This window comes from Vicia villosa, linkage group LG1 (assembly GCF_029867415.1).
Source record: "Vicia villosa cultivar HV-30 ecotype Madison, WI linkage group LG1, Vvil1.0, whole genome shotgun sequence".
NCBI lineage: Eukaryota > Viridiplantae > Streptophyta > Magnoliopsida > Fabales > Fabaceae > Vicia > Vicia villosa.
The window spans coordinates 131321231-131337665 of NC_081180.1; the positions used below are offsets into that span (position 1 = coordinate 131321231).

The window sequence follows — 16435 nt, forward strand, 5'->3', positions numbered from 1 at the left end:
GTTTGTTGTTAATACTATGACCTTCAAACTTCCTACCCCGAGGCGCCATATTTTCTTTTAACACGTTGACATAAGACCTTTCTCCTTTGCTAACTTGATGACTCCTTTCTCCCCCTATATGGATGTTCCCCTTATTCTTACTTTTCACCAGATCCTTTACATCACCCCCTGCAGCACCACCTTCACGATACTCTTGCCTAGCTCTATTAAACTCAAGTATGTTTGCATAGAGCTTCCTTCCTCTGATAAAAATATTATCCAGTTTTGTTGCTAAATCTCTGTCATTACTCACCTTCCTAAATTTCACAAACCCATACCTCCTCCCTAACTTATCTCTTTTTGGTGGTATTGCCACCTCCATCACCAATCCATAGCCTTTAAATATTTCAAACAGCTATTTCACTCCTAGTTCCTCTAGATATTCCGTGAAGAAAAAGTTAGACAACTATTCATCCATTTGTTCTTCCTCCCCCTCCTTGCCACCCAGTATGATCCGCTATTCTTGCCCTTCCTTTTGTTGTTACGAACTTCTGTCCATCCTCCACCCGCCATAATATGATTTGACAGTTTGTGTTTCTAGAGAGAAGTTAGAGTTTCTCTCTCCATTTTGATGGAAAACTTTCTGATATATGTATTGGGACTTATGTTGTTTGAATTTCATCTTCGTATGTTGGAATAAAATGATTTTCAATAATTTTTTTTGTTACTATTATTATTATTAAGTTTTGTCTTTATTCCAATATCCTATATTTATTATAATTTGAAAAAAATCGCGCGTCCAAAAACATATCCTGTCAAACAACCGTTCTCGTGCGTATGCACATGTTTGTTACTAATTATCTTTAAAAGTTGAATTCCAACCACTAGAGTACTTTTAAAAAATAGATTTTTGCTCTTAATATAATAACTAGATCCAATAATTGTTCAAATACATTTTATTCAACACAATAAAGTGACTTTATGATTAGCTAATTCTTAGGTCTTATTTCTATTCCTTCAAGAATGAAACCACACTTTGTATGAGGATTCCTTATCTCAACAACACCTATCTGAAAAACTTCATCTTGTAGGCTTGAATTGAACTCTCCAATCTCGACCTCCAACCATCCATCACTTCTCAGTTTTGGACTCTCTAGCCCTAATAACTCATCATCCAGTTCCTTATCATAGTTTGGATCTAACCAAACTTCTTTTGTACATATGCGGTCTTCAAATTTATCTATGGTTAATTCCACAGGAATACTACCAACGCCATGAGGATTGAAGTTATGGGGATAAATCATTTTGTACACGACAAAAGCAGCATATTGAGTATTTGAGGACAAAACATGTGAATGAATTTTTCCATAAATTTCAAACCAACACACCATATGTAGCCTGGCAACTTCTTGAAATCTGTTAATTAAAAACAATAATTAATGGCGCAATCAACACATTTATAATATAAGAGAATTAGTTAAAGTATATATAAATTTATATTATACGTATACAATAAAGATTATATATAAATAACATGCAAACCGGAATAAAAATATAAATAAGATCTGACCGCGACTCTGGTAGTGTTATCCATTCCCAATAGCAAGGAGTGTCACCCCAAGCGATGGAGAGATCTCTAGCACTAAGCATGTATATCTTTTTACCACTTTGTTTTTCCAACTGAAAGCTCTGAATTTTAGTATAACACCATTTAATTAGTTAGGGTTTAGGAATTAAAGAATCAAATATTTAACATATAATCGTGAAAATGATACCTTTTTACCATTGTCGATAATGACGGGATTGTCAGAGAGAGTAAGATAGAGAGACTTCTTAGAGGGAGATGTGGCTAACAAAGAGGATCCAGATTGAGACTCAGAAATGATTGAGATCAAATCAGAAGGAAGAAAATGATCCCAAACAATGTCTGATTCAGAGGCAGAACAAAAATCTTTGGAAACAATGGAGAATTTACATGAATCGACTGGATTTGTGAGCAACAATATATTGGCAATGCATTCCTCTGGAAGAACCTCTATTGTATTTATTTCTTCTTCGATCTTCATTTTCATCTCTGTCAACATCGAAGGTGGAGTATGCAATATCAACTATGAAATAAATAAAGATAACCTTCAAAAAATTGTTTGATATCTTATGTTTTGTTCCCTTTTAAATAGAGTTAAAGATGCTCATAAAAAAAACCCTTAAAAAATAAAAAAGATGCTTATAAAAAAAAGTTAAAAATCTTCTAAAAAGTCATTTTTTTATTTTATGTGATTTTAGAAACTTAACCACAAAGAATACAGCTTATATGACTCACATATATTACTATACTAAGAAATATTATATTAGGCAAGTATAATATAGTAAATTCTAAAATAAATAAAAAAACAGGTGTAGTTTCTAAAATTACATTTATATTCCCTTTAATGTTATAAATAAATATAAATGTAGTATTTTAAATATTATAAAGAACAATATTTGCTTCTCTTTAATGTTATAAATAAATATAAATGTAGTATTTTAAATATTATAAAGAACAATATTTGCTTCTCTTTAATGTTATAAATAACAATAATGCTATTTGTACACCAAAGTGTACACCTACACCGTATGTACGGACGGTACTGTTCATGTACGGACAGTACTATTCACCGTCCGTACATGAACAGTGCAATATTATATTAATTTTTTTAAATATTATTTTTTAAATTTTTTTTTTTATGTTTTTTTAAAAAATATTTGACAATACCTGCGGATTTATTTCCAGATTTACCTACGGATTTGATAATACGTGCGGATTTTACTTGCGGATTTACCTACGGATTTGACAATACCTGCGGATTTACCTACGAATTTGACAATACCTGCGGATTTACTTGCGAATTTACCTACAAATTTAGATAAATCCGCAGGTAATTTCAAATGCAGGTAAATCCGGAAGTAAATCTGCAGGTATTGTCAAATATTTTTTTAAAAATATAAAAAAAATATTTTTTTAAAAAAATAATATTTTAAAAAATAAATAAAAAACGTAAAAAAAATATTAATATAATATTGTACTGTTCATGTACGGACGGTGAATAGTACCGTCTGTACATGAACAGTGTCGTCCGTACATACACCAATACGGTGTAGGTGTACACTTTAGTGTACACATAGCATTGCTGTATAAATAAATATAAATATAGTATTTTAAATATTATAACTGAAACTATTAAATATTGTAGAGATATATTATATATTGTTTTTTTTTCTTCGGTCTTCATTTTCATCTACATCGACATCATTGTAGAGTATGAAAATCGTTAAGTACACTTTAATACAATCTTTTTGTTTATAAAAAGATAAAAATAACCTTAAAAGAATTCGTTTGATTTCTTATGTTTTGTTCCATTCTTAAATAGCTAGAGATCTTTTAGAAAGTAACTTTTTATTTTATTTTTTATGATTTTTGAAAAAACTTAACGACAAAGAATACTACGCTTTTTTTACTCTAAAATTTTTTTTTAGTAATCAAGATATTATAAAAGGGAGAACTAAGGGTTCTCCAACCCGATTACAAAAGAGACGGCAAAAACCGACAAAGGAAAATTACATACCAATTACAATTACGAGAGAAAAAACAACGGCTCCTTACAAAACTCGTAAAAAGAGTAATTGGATCGTAATATTCCCGCAAAAAGACCACTCCAAGCCAAAAGCTTAATGTTCCAAACGGTGTCGTTAACATTCCATAATTCACTCCGAAAACACACTCCGTTTCTAACCAACCAAATGGCCCACGAAGTAGCAAGCCAAATAATCCCCAATTTTCTATCTTTCACCATATTCACACTAAAGTATAAGTGTCAATCCATAAAATTCGACAAATACTCTTCACTACCGCTTTCCCCTTTACCCACCCAACGAGCAATTTCACCCCAAATTTTCTTTACCACCCCACAACTAAAAAAGAGATGATTCCTACTTTCCAAACAATTACCACAAAAAGTATAAATTAAATTCTCAAGAGGAAGATGCATATCTCGAATCTCCAAAAGGTTCTTTGTAGGTAATCTATTAAGAAACAACCTCCAACCAAAAGCCTTTATCTTAAAAGGGACCTCCAACTTCCAAATTAAACCAAACGCACCTTCATGAATATTAGGGGGGCCAAAAGGAAGTCTAATGGAATCATAGAAAGAATAACACGAAGCTACCGAAAAGGAATTTTTTGGATTACCGGTCCACGACACTTTATCTTTTTCGGTATTCCACCCCCTAAAATCCTCCAACCTCCACCTCAAATAGCCCAATTCTTCCACAATAACGGGATTAGTCGAAAGTGACTCGGGAATTCCAAAATCACCCCAAATCCAAACACCATCCAACCAACCTCCCATAGCCGCAACCGATACTTTCTTCAAGCTAGAAAATTCATACAAAACCGGAAAAGCTTCTTGCAAAGGAGTATCAATCAACCAATTTGATTCCCAAAACTGTGTAATAAAACCATTATTAATGGAGAATTTACTACATTCAACAATAGGATCCAAAGACAAAGATGAACTAACCTTAATCAAGTCTTTCCACCAAAAAGAGAAAGAGGGAAGAACTTTAGAACCCTTACCACCACAAAAGGCTAAAGAGGAAATGTCTCCATACCGAGCTTTCAAAACATCTAACCACATACCGTCAAGCCCTTGAAGAATACGCCACCTCCACTTATTTAGGAGAGCCAAATTGAACAACTCAATGTTTTTTACTCCTAGACCCCTCTTCTCAAAAGGTAAAGTAACTTCCTCCCACTTCACCCAATGGATCCTCCTCTTTTCCTCCACTCCTCCCCACAAAAACTTACTTTGCAACGCTTTAAATCTTTTCACCACTTTTTTTGGCATTATATAAAACGACATAGTGAAAATGGTCAAAGAGCTAAGCACGGACTTTAAAAGAGTGATTCTACCTCCCAAATTCAAGGAACGGTTCATCCATCCTTTTAAACGATTTTTCATTTTTGACAAAAGAGGATTCCAAGTGGCTTCCTTCCTCGGATTATAACCTATAGGAATTCCAAGAAAGTAAAAGTTAGGATCTTCCACCTTACAAGAGAGAAGAAATGATGCCGCCTCCAAAAAAATCCTATTAGTATTTATACCAATCAACTTGCTTTTGTGATAATTGATACCAAGCCTGGAAACTAATTCAAAAGCCCGAAGCACCGCCTTTAAAGCCCACACATGTTTCCAATTTCCATCCCCGATTATAAAGGTGTCATCCTCAAATTGGAGAACATCCACACAACAAAACCCCTTAATCGTAAACCTTTGGAATTCCCCCACTTCGATAGATTTTCTAATTAAACCCGAAAGGCCTTCCGCAACTATCACAAAAAGGAAAGGAGAGAGAGGGTCTCCTTGCCTCAAACCTCTAGAAACACAAAACTCCTTCGTAGGAATACCATTAACAAGCACCGACATGTTACTAGTAAATATCAATGCCTCCATCCATTTCATCCATTTATCCCTAAAACCCAACCTTTTAAGCATATAACGCAAGAAACTCCAACTAACCTTATCATAAGCCTTTTCGAAGTCCACTTTGAAGAGAATGCACTTACTTTCTTCTTTTTTAGCATAATCCACCACTTCGTTTGCTACTGACACACCATCTAGCAATTGTCTACCGGGGACAAAGGCACTTTGACAAGCGGAAATGATCGAATTAAGAACTCCTTTAAGCCTCCCCGCCAAGAGCTTCGCCACCACCTTATATAAACAACCCACCAAACAAATGGGTTTATAATCATCCAAACAAATAGGATTAGGGGATTTCGGAATTAAAGTCAAAAAAGAAGAAGTAATGGCCTTAGAAACGGAATTCCCACCAAAAAAGTATTTGAAAAAGCGAATGAAGTCTTCTTTAATGAAATGCCAACACTTCTTGAAAAAGAGGAAAGAATAACCGTCCGGACCCGGACTTTTATTCCCACCACACTCCCACACCGCCTCCTTTATTTCCCTTTCAAGAAAGGGTCTCTCAAGGCCATCCGCCTCCTCCCTACTAATACAATTAAACGGAATACCTTCCAACAAAGGTCTCACCTCCTCCGTTTCAACAAATTTCCTCTCAAAGTGATTAAACACCGTATCTTTAACTCCATCCACCGAATCTATCATGACTCCCGAAGAGAATAGAGGACCAATATGATTACGATTCCTCCTTTGTTTCATAACCTTATGGAAAAAACTACTATTAGCATCTCCTTCTTTAATCCAAGAACATCTAGACTTTTGAAGAATCATATTCTCCTTAATTCTCAAGTTCCTCCAAAATTTACTACAAGCTTCCTTTCTTAAAATGAGGTTATCATCAAAACAAGAAGAATTGAACCCGGAAACTAACCTCTCATCGGCATTGTTCATATCACGGACTCCTTCCTCCATTTCAAGATCGATCTTCACAAAAACTACCTTATTCCAACTTCTAAGTTTGTCTTTTAAGAGCCGAAGTTTCTCTTTTAGAACAAAATCCCCTCTCCCTTCCACCTTCAAACTTTTCCATTCTTTCTCCACAAAAGGAACAAAAGAGCCAAGAGAAAACCATTCGTTATTAAACCTAAAGGGCTTTGGTCCCCAATTAGAATTATCCTTCATTAACCAAATCGGGCAATGATTCGAGATGTCTCTATCTCCAATAAGTTGGCCGGTAATCTTCCACCTATCAACCACGTTACTCGACAAAAGAAAACGATCTATTCTACTCATAGAATTGCCATCTCCACTAAACCAAGAAAACTTTTTCCCTTTGCAAGGGATATCCACTAACTCACTTTTTAAGATGAACTCTGAAAAAAGATCTGACTCTCTATGATTCACAACAACCCCCTTCCCTTTCTTTCTCCACAATTCTTAATAGCATTAAAGTCTCCTCCCATAATCCACTCCCCATCTTTAAACGATTCCTTACAAGCAAGCAAGTCGTTCCACAAGATTTTTTTCCTACTCAAATCACAAGGAGAATAAATGTTCACCACGTAATACAAATGATTTTTCCACCGAACATGAATCCCCAAGAATCCTTCTCCTTTAAAACTACTCAACACCTCCACCACATCCTTCCTCCAAATTGTAAGCAACCCCCCCCCCCCCCCCCCCCCCCGATCTCCCCTTAGAGTTAGAAAAAGAAAAGTCTACCTCCGAAGAACTCCAAAAACTCTTCGCCCACGCTTCGTTCATATTTGAAATTTTAGTTTCTTGCAAAAGAAAAATATCCGCTTGACCTTTATTGATTAAAGAATTGATTCTTCTTCTCTTGAGTGCGTTCACTCCCCCTCTAATGTTCAAGGTACCAATAATCATTGAACCTCTTTGTTTGACTCCTTCCTAACTCTTCCTTCTTGACTTCCCCCTTGTTCCAACCTTTCTATTCTACTAATTAAATTTCTACGACCCTCCATGTCACCACCCCCAAAGCCTCAATAGCCTCCCACAATTTTCCACCAAAATTCTTGTCCACAAGTTTCCATTGTCTCATGTTGCACCTATGAATGTCTGATTCCTTCGATTGTTCTCCATAGTGAGACGATGATATTCCACTAAAATGACCGTCCGATCCCTCTAAAGCCTTCATAGTATTTTTAATACTCAATAAACCTTTATTCCTTCCAACACCACAGCAACTTTTCCCCAGTAACTTCAAAGATTTACGTTTCAAATATTTTGATGTAACCTTTGGAACGCCATCCTCCGTTGTGCACTTGACCACAGATTGTAATGAAACTCCAGTCCCCTCTACAGAAACAGAATTTGCCTCCAAACTTCCTTTACTCTTTGCAGGCGAAGCAGCCATCCCACCCTAAAACAATCCTTGGTGAAACCCGTTTCTGCCCTCAAAAATTTACCAGCCACCATCAAACAACCATCCGTCCCTCGAATCATGACCTGCTCCTGCGATCCCTCTATACAGCCATCAGGAACAACCGGCTGCAAAACTGTGTTACCATAGCCAGAGAAGAGCGAATCATTGACAAGGAATTATCGAATAGACCATTCCCTACCGAAGAGAGAATCTCCTATTCCTTTCGCCCCCTTATTCGCTACATCAACAGACTTATGAAAAAACGGAACTGCTTCTAATTCATCCTTGCTCGAGAATTGTTCAATGGGTTCTTCTAAACTATCTGAGCCAACCGAATCATCACCCCAGCCACCCTCGGATCCAGAAAAATCGCAGCTGGAAGAAGCAACAGTTTGCTTATCGGAAGTAACCAGAATCTGTCCCATGGCATCTTCTCTAAGGAAAATATCCGAAGCTTTCCCATCAATGCACACAGAAACGCTATCGGGTAACTTGAACGAGATAGGGACATTCACCATCATTCTTGCCATAGCAAACGTTGATCCTTTCGACGTATTCTCATCAATGCAAATAAATCTCCCCCACAACTCGGCTAAAGCTATGAAGAAGTCAGAATGCCAAACCAGAGCCGGAAGACCGTAAATTCTAATCCACATATCCCTCCTACCATCCACAAACCCCTCCTCCCACTTCTTAATCACCGAAAATCAACTCCACCACCAATCTTCGCCTTCGATAATTAAATCCTCAATAAAACCTTCCTTGTTGTCCTCTTACAAACACCAATCTACTCTCATCGGTGAAACTTTAATCGCGAAAACCCCCTCCATTTCTAGGTGAGTCTGAATGTTAAACGCCGAACCCGAAATACAAACTTTGCCAACAAAAGCTTTACCAAATCTCTTCCTCCGCTCTTCGCACGAGTTAAAAGACAAGCAGAAGTTAGCCTCCCCCTTCTTACCACCCACCTCAGAACCGGATCCCACCGCCGCCGCATATGACTTACCAACCCTTCTTGAGTCAGACCACCAGCGAACCTTATCCTTAGCAGACCCAGATTCGTTACCTCTGACATTCACAGACTCTCCAAACCTACCCGCTCCCCCAGCAACACCCCTCTGAAATCTAGGCAAATTAACGTGAATCTTCTTACCAGCTATAATGATGTTGTCCAGTCGCACAGCTAACAGACGCCCATCGCTCACCTCCTCAAACCGCGCAAAACCAAACCTTTTACCGACTCTGTTCCGACGCAGAGAAATAGCGACCTCCACCACGCTACCAACACAACCAAACAGAACGAACAAGTCCTTAGCTGAAGTCTCCTCAAGAAACTCAAAGACGAACATAGAAGTAAGTTCCTTCCTCGAAGCAGACGGATTTTTATTTTTACCACCAAACGGAAAGATGTCCCAACGCAACGAAAACCTCTTGCGATAATCCACCTTTTTCCAGCCACCCTTATGCATCTGAAACCCTAACAAAGCCTCAACAACGGAGAAAAAACAGAAATCGAAACACGCGGAGAAAGAAGAGCCCTAAATCAGAGAAAACCTAGCCCCTTTCCAACAAGGTCCCTGGCCCTAAGATCAGGAATTTAAACCAAAATTAGAAAGGAGGATTTAACCCTAACCAGAGCCTCCTTAAAACCCGCCCGGAAAACAACTGAGAAGCCTGAAGGATAGAAAAACACTTAGAAAGGGGGGGTTTGAATAAGTGTAGTCTAAAAACTTGAACGATAAAAACAATATGCATAGTTATTTTTATCCTGGTTCGTTGTTAACTAAACTACTCCAGCCCACCCCCACGGAGTGATTTACCTCACCTGAGGATTTAATCCACTAATCGCAACAGATTACAATGGTTTTCCACTTAGTCCGCGACTAAGTCTTCTAGAGTATCCTGATCACAACCTGATCACTCCAGGAACAATTGCTTAGACACAAGCTAAGACTTTCTTAGAGTATCCTGACCACCACGTGATCACTCTAATTACAACTGCTTAGACACAAGCTAAGACTTCCTAGAGTATCCTGATCAACACTTGATCACTCTAGTTACTTACAAATTAATGTAATCAATTCTAAGAGTATTACAATGCTTCTTAAAAGCTATAATCACAACAGTGATATTTCTCTTAACGTTTAAGCTTAATCTCACTAATATATTACAACAGCAATGTAGTGAGCTTTGATGAAGATGAAGTTTCTGAGCTTTGAATTTGATCAGCGTTTCAGCAAGTTAATTGTTAGCAAATCGTCAACCTTGCTTCTCATCAGAACTTCATATTTATAGGCGTTTGAGAAGATGACCGTTGAGCGCATTTAATGCTTTGCGTGTTCCGTACAGCTTTGCATTTAATGTTTCACGCTTTTGTCAACTACCTCGAGCCTTGTTCACGCTGTGTCTACTGACGTTGCCTTTAATAGCTTCCAACGTTCCTTTTGTCAGTCAGCGTAGCCTGCCACCTGTACTTTCTTCTGATCTGATGTTTGAATAAAATATTTGAATATCATCAGAGTCAAACAGCTTGGTGCATAGCATCTTCTTGTCTTCTGACCTTGAAGTGCTTCTGAGCGTGATACCATGAGAACTTCAGTGCTTCTGCTTCTGATCTCAAGTTCTTCTGATGCTTCCATAGACCCATGTTCTGATTCTGCCTTGACCATCTTCTGATGTCTTGCCAGACCATGTTCTGATGTTGCATGCTGAACCTTCTGAGACAAAGCTTCTGAGCGCTGATTTGTGCATACTCTTTATATATTTCCTGAAAGGGAAATTGCAATGTATTAGAGTACCACATTATCTCACACAAAATTCATATCCTTGTTATCATCAAAACTAAGAATATTGATCAGAACAAATCTTGTTCTAACAATCTCCCCCTTTTTGATGATGACAAAAACATATATAAATGATATGAATTTGCGATCAGAAAGAGCAGATGGCTAAAGACAAATTACACAGCTATAGCATAAGCATGTGAATGTGTCTCCCCCTGAGATTAACAATCTCCCCCTGAGATGAATAATCTCCCCCTGAAATAAATACTCGAAGAACTTTAATAATAAAAGACTTCCCTTATTATTTCGGTAGAGACGATCACATAAGCTTCTTGCTTCTGATAATTCATAGCTTCTGACTTCTGCTTCCATTGGACAGCTTCAGAACATGAATTTCTTTAGATCCCTAGAACACTCACAGCTTCTGATTCATGCTTCCATTTAGGACAGCTTCAGAACTTGAATTTCTTTGATCTTCAGAACATTCACAGCTTCTGATTCCTGCTTCCATTTAGGACAGCTTCAGAACTTGAATTTCTTTGATCTTCAGAACATTCACAGCTTCTGATTCATGCTTCCATTTAGGACAGCTTCAGAACTTGAGTTTTCTGGATCTTTAGAACATTCACAGCTTCTGATTTCTGCTTCCCTCGGATAGCTTCAGAGCTTTGAATTTCTTCTTACATCACTTCATGCTAGATTGTATCAGAACATTGTTGAATGTACCAGAGCATCATCAGAGCATCTCTACATCCTAAAATGTTACAGAACAAAACTAAACGACAAAAGTCAGCATGAATGAGTTAGAACATAAAATGTGTATCAGAACACAAAATATGTATCAGAGTCATATAAGCCATATAGAATATATCAGATCCAATAGAAAATGTATTAGAGCAAATAGCCAATGATTTGGATCATATTCTATTATCAGAATTTCTGATCATTCTTTCTTCTTGCTTCTGATTCTGAAGCTTCCTAGCACTCAGCTTGCTTCAAGAATCCAAGAGCTATTTCTGATCATTCTTTCTTCTTGCTTCTGATTCTGAAGCTTCCTAGCACCCAGCTTGCTTCAAGAATCCAAGAGCTTGATTCATCATCTTGTTTCTTCTCATGTTGGTCTTGAATCTTTGATTCCTGCAACAACACAACTTAAAAACATATGAAGCTTGCAGCTTCTGTTAGTAAATGTGGGGTCTTTTTACTCGGTAACTGATAATATTAATCAGATCATTTATCATATATTTTCTCCCCCTTTTTGTCATAACATCAAAAAGCATAAAAGATTCAGATGTAAAGCAAGAGACAAAAGGAAAGAAACATAAATAACTTTTCATTGATTTCAACAAGAAGGATTACAATAGATGAATGCAGGAAAACAGATGCAACAAGGAAAGAAAACTACAAAGACTTAAAGCCTAAGACTCTATCCTACGCAAAAACTGCGCAAACAACTCAAGAACCCTCTGGTCTTTAGTTTGTTCAGCCATGGAAGCTTGAAAACTCTTCATGCCTGTCCAGACTAGAACCTCCACTGTAGGAGAGATCCAAGAGACCAAAGAGGAAGTGAGGGACAGTTCATAGACAGGGAGCTAATGTTGCAAACAGGCTACAGTGACTCAAGAAGGTCTTCTTCCTTTGGATAAATGTTGATAACAGCATTGAAGAAGAGATCTGTCTTGAAAGAGACTTGGAGAGCCATCCCAAGATATGCTTCACATCATGTAACTGATTAACCCTTCCATCCGTTCTCATTGAGTTGAAAGGAGTCAGGATGAACTCTAGGTTGAAGATGAATGAACTGGGGTTTATGCCAAAGAAAAACTTTGTTGGACAAGAGAGAAAAAGAAAGAGAAAGAGAGCCAAGACTTATTGAAAAAAAATGCAACGAAATGAAGGAATAAATAGAGGGAATGTGGGGAAGGAAAACGTTCTAGGGAAGGGAAACGTTTGACGGATATAAAAACATAAAGGATAATAAAAGAAATGATGAAAGGCATTTAATGTTATTTGACGTGAGGAGAGATAATAATGACAAAAGACGAGATTTGCACAGTTACCTAAGTAGACGTCCCCTCAACTGCACGCACGCTTGTCCAGAAATAGTGAACACGTGTTTACCATCTGGATAGCCAGTTACAGCTGTTTTGCTTTTAAAGAGATTCTGAATCAACTTAGACAATGAAACGTTAGTAATAACTGAATCACAATTTCTAATTGATTTCAATCAGAACTTCTCATAAAAAATCCAATTCCATTTCAGAAGATACTCATACATAAGATCTTCTCATCTTCTCATTCTGGGCATAAATCCATACTGATATTCTTCAGAATGAACTTAAACCTATCTTCAGCAAGGGGTTTTGTAAAGATATCAGCCCATTGATGGTCTGTATCCACAAAGTTTAAAGATATAACACCCTTCTGAACATAGTCCCTTATGAAATGATGTTTAATCTCAATATGTTTAGCTTTTGAATGCAAAATAGGATTCTTAGATAAACATATAGCAGAAGTATTATCACAGAAAATAGGAATGTTACTCTCATATATCTGATAATCTTCCAGCTGACTTCTCATCCAGAGCATTTGTGTGCTACAACCAGCAGCAGCAACATATTCTGCTTCTGTTGTTGAGAGGGCAATAGTAGCTTGCTTCTTGCTGTACCATGAGATCAGATGACTTCCAAGAAATTGACAACTTTCAGAAGTGCTTTTTCTTTCTATTCTATCTCCAGCATAGTATGCATCACAGAATCCTACTAAGTTGTAATCTTTAGATCTTCTGTAAACTAAACCAACATTAGTAGTACCTTTCAGATACCTTAGAATTCTCTTAACAGCTGTTAAATGAGATTCTCTTGGATCTGATTGGAATCGAGCACATAAACAAACACTAAAGAGAATGTCAGGTCTAGAAGCAGTTAGATATAGAAGAGATCCAATCATACCTCTGTACAATTTCTGATCTACCTTCTTACTTACCTCATCCTTACCCAGTACACATGTTGGATGCATAGGAGTTTTGGCTTCTTTGCTTTCAGAAAGATTAAACTTCTTCAGAAGTTCTTTCACATACTTCGTTTGATGAACATAGGTTCCATCGGAAGTTTGGTTGATTTGAATCCCAAGGAAGTACTTGAGTTCTCCCATCATGCTCATTTCAAATTCAGCCTGCATAGACTCAGCAAACTTATTTCCAAGTGTAGCATTAGATGTTCCAAAGATAATATCATCAACATATATTTGACAAATTAAAATATCCTTTTTAAATGTTTTACAAAAGAGAGTAGTGTCCACTTTTCCTCTAGTGAAACCATTTTCCAGAAGGAAAGAACTCAAACGTTCATACCAAGCTCTGGGAGCTTGTTTCAATCCGTATAATGATTTCTTTAATTTAAAAACATGATTTGGAGACATGGAGTCTTCAAAACCAGGAGGTTGGTGAACATAAACTTCTTCATCTATATAACCATTTAAGAAGGCACTCTTAACATCCATCTGATAAAGAGTGATGTTGTGTTGAGTGGCAAAAGAAATTAATAGACGAATAGATTCTAACCTGGCCACTGGTGCAAAGGTTTCTGTGTAGTCAATTCCTTCTTGCTGACTATAACCTTGAGCAACCAGTCTGGCTTTGTTTCTTACCACTTCACCTTTCTCACTTAGCTTGTTTCTGAAAACCCACTTAGTACCAATGATGTTAAATCCTTTTGGTCTAGGAACCAAGTCCCATACATCATTCCTTGTAAACTGATTTAGTTCTTCTTGCATGGCAATTATCCAGTCTGGATCTTCTAGAGCTTGATCAACAGAAGTTGGCTCGATCAAAGAAACAAGACCTAATTGACATTCTGCAATGTTCTTAAGGAATGCCCTTGTTCTGATAGGATCATCTTTCTTTCCAAGGATCACATCTTCTGAGTGAGCTGAAGCAAGTCTAGGTGATCTTCTGATAGTTGGTTCTTCAGAAATTCTTAGATTCTCTAAAGATGCAGCAACTTGATCTTCTGATCCATTGCTTCTGAGACTGCCAGCTTCTGCAGCTTTGCTTCTTGGTTCTACTGCTTCTGATATATCAATATCAAAATCTGCAAAATTCTCAAACTGCTTTGATTTTTCAAGACCAAGCTTATCATTAAACCTGATATTGATTGATTCTTCTACAATCAATGTTTCAGTATTGTATACTCTGTAGCCTTTAGAGCGTTCAGAATATCCAAGAAGGAAACACTTTTGTGCTTTAGAATCAAACTTACCAAGATGATCTTTAGTATTCAGAATAAAACATACACATCCAAAAGGATGGAAATATGAAATGTTGGGCTTTCTGTTCTTCCACAATTCATAAGGAGTCTTATTTAGAATAGGTCTAATAGAGATTCTATTCTGAATATAGCATGCAGTGTTTATTGCTTCTGCCCAGAAATGCTTAGCCATATTGGTTTCATTGATCATGGTTCTGGCCATTTCTTGTAGAGTCCTATTCTTTCGCTCTACAACTCCATTTTGCTGTGGAGTTCTAGGACAACAGAAATCATGGGCAATACCATTTTCTTTGAAGAACTTCTCAAAGAATATGTTCTCAAATTCGCAACCATGATCACTTCTGACCTTTATGATTTTGCACTCCTTCTCAGATTGAATCTGAGTGCAGAATTCAAAGAACACTGAATGAGACTCATCCTTGTGTTTCAAGAACTTTACCCATGTCCAGCGGCTATAATCGTCAACGATGACTAATCCATATTTCTTCCCTCTGACAGATGTTGTTTTGACTGGGCCAAACAGATCAATGTGCAAGAGTTCTAACGGCCTTGAGGTAGAAACAACATTCTTAGACTTGAATGCAGGTCTGGAGAACTTGCCCTTCTGACATGCTTCACAAAGAGCATCTGATTTGAATTTCAGATTTGGGAGTCCTCTGACCAGATTTAGTTTGTTAATCTGAGAAATCTTTCTCAAACTAGCATGACCTAATCTTCTGTGCCAGACCCATTGCTCTTCAGAAACAAACATAAGACAAGTCACCTTCTGCTTCTCAAGATCAGAAAGATCAATCTTATAAATGTTGTTCTTCCTCTTGCCTGTAAATAGGATTAAGCCATCCTTCTGGCTTACAGCCTTGCAAGACTTTTGATTGAAGATTATGTCATAACCATTGTCACTTAATTGACTTATGGATAATAAGTTATGAGCTAATCCTTCTACAAGAAGTACATTAGTTATGGAAGGAGAGTTACCAAGACTTATGGTTCCAGAGCCAATGATTTTGCCCTTTTGATCTCCTCCAAACTTGACTTCTCCACCTGGTTTAAGCACCAGGTCTTGGAATGTAGACCTTCTTCCCGTCATGTGTCGCGAGCACCCAGAGTCCAGGTACCATGACATTTTGCTTTTTGTCCTCTTTTCCGCCAAGGATATCTGCAATAGGAATAATCTTTTCCTTAGGTACCCACAATTTCTTGGGTCCTTTCTTGTTAGTTCTCCTCAAGTTCTGATTGAACTTGGGTTTAGCAAAATATTTAACGGGAGGAACAGCATGATATTCCTTATTCTGAGTTCCATGATATTTCTTATGTTGTGTCACATGCTTCTTGGTGTGTGTTATGTGAAAACTTTGTGCATGTGATGTGTGCTTAATATCATGGGAGTGGCCAAATTTAAATTGGTTATACAGAGGCTTGTATGATATTTTCATATCATCCACAGATTCAAGCTTGTATGGGATTTCACCCTCATAACCAATGCCAACTCTCTTGTTTCCAGACACAGCATATATCATAGAAGCTAGCTGACTTCTGCCAATACTTCTAGATAAGAACTTCCTG

At 37.2% G+C, this 16435-nt stretch overlaps 1 protein-coding gene across 1 annotated transcript; it reads right to left on the bottom strand.

Moving 5' to 3' along the window:
* Positions 1-899: 899 nt before the first annotated feature.
* LOC131616927 (putative F-box protein PP2-B12) lies at positions 900-2103 on the bottom strand. The gene is made up of 3 exons (XM_058888363.1): positions 1755-2103; positions 1550-1668; positions 900-1395 (listed from the first exon to the last, which is right to left on the bottom strand). Exons 1-3 carry the CDS (start codon positions 2061-2063, stop codon positions 969-971), a joined length of 855 nt encoding a protein of 284 aa, XP_058744346.1. The 5' UTR covers positions 2064-2103; the 3' UTR covers positions 900-968.
* Between the last annotated feature and the right edge of the window lie 14332 nt (positions 2104-16435).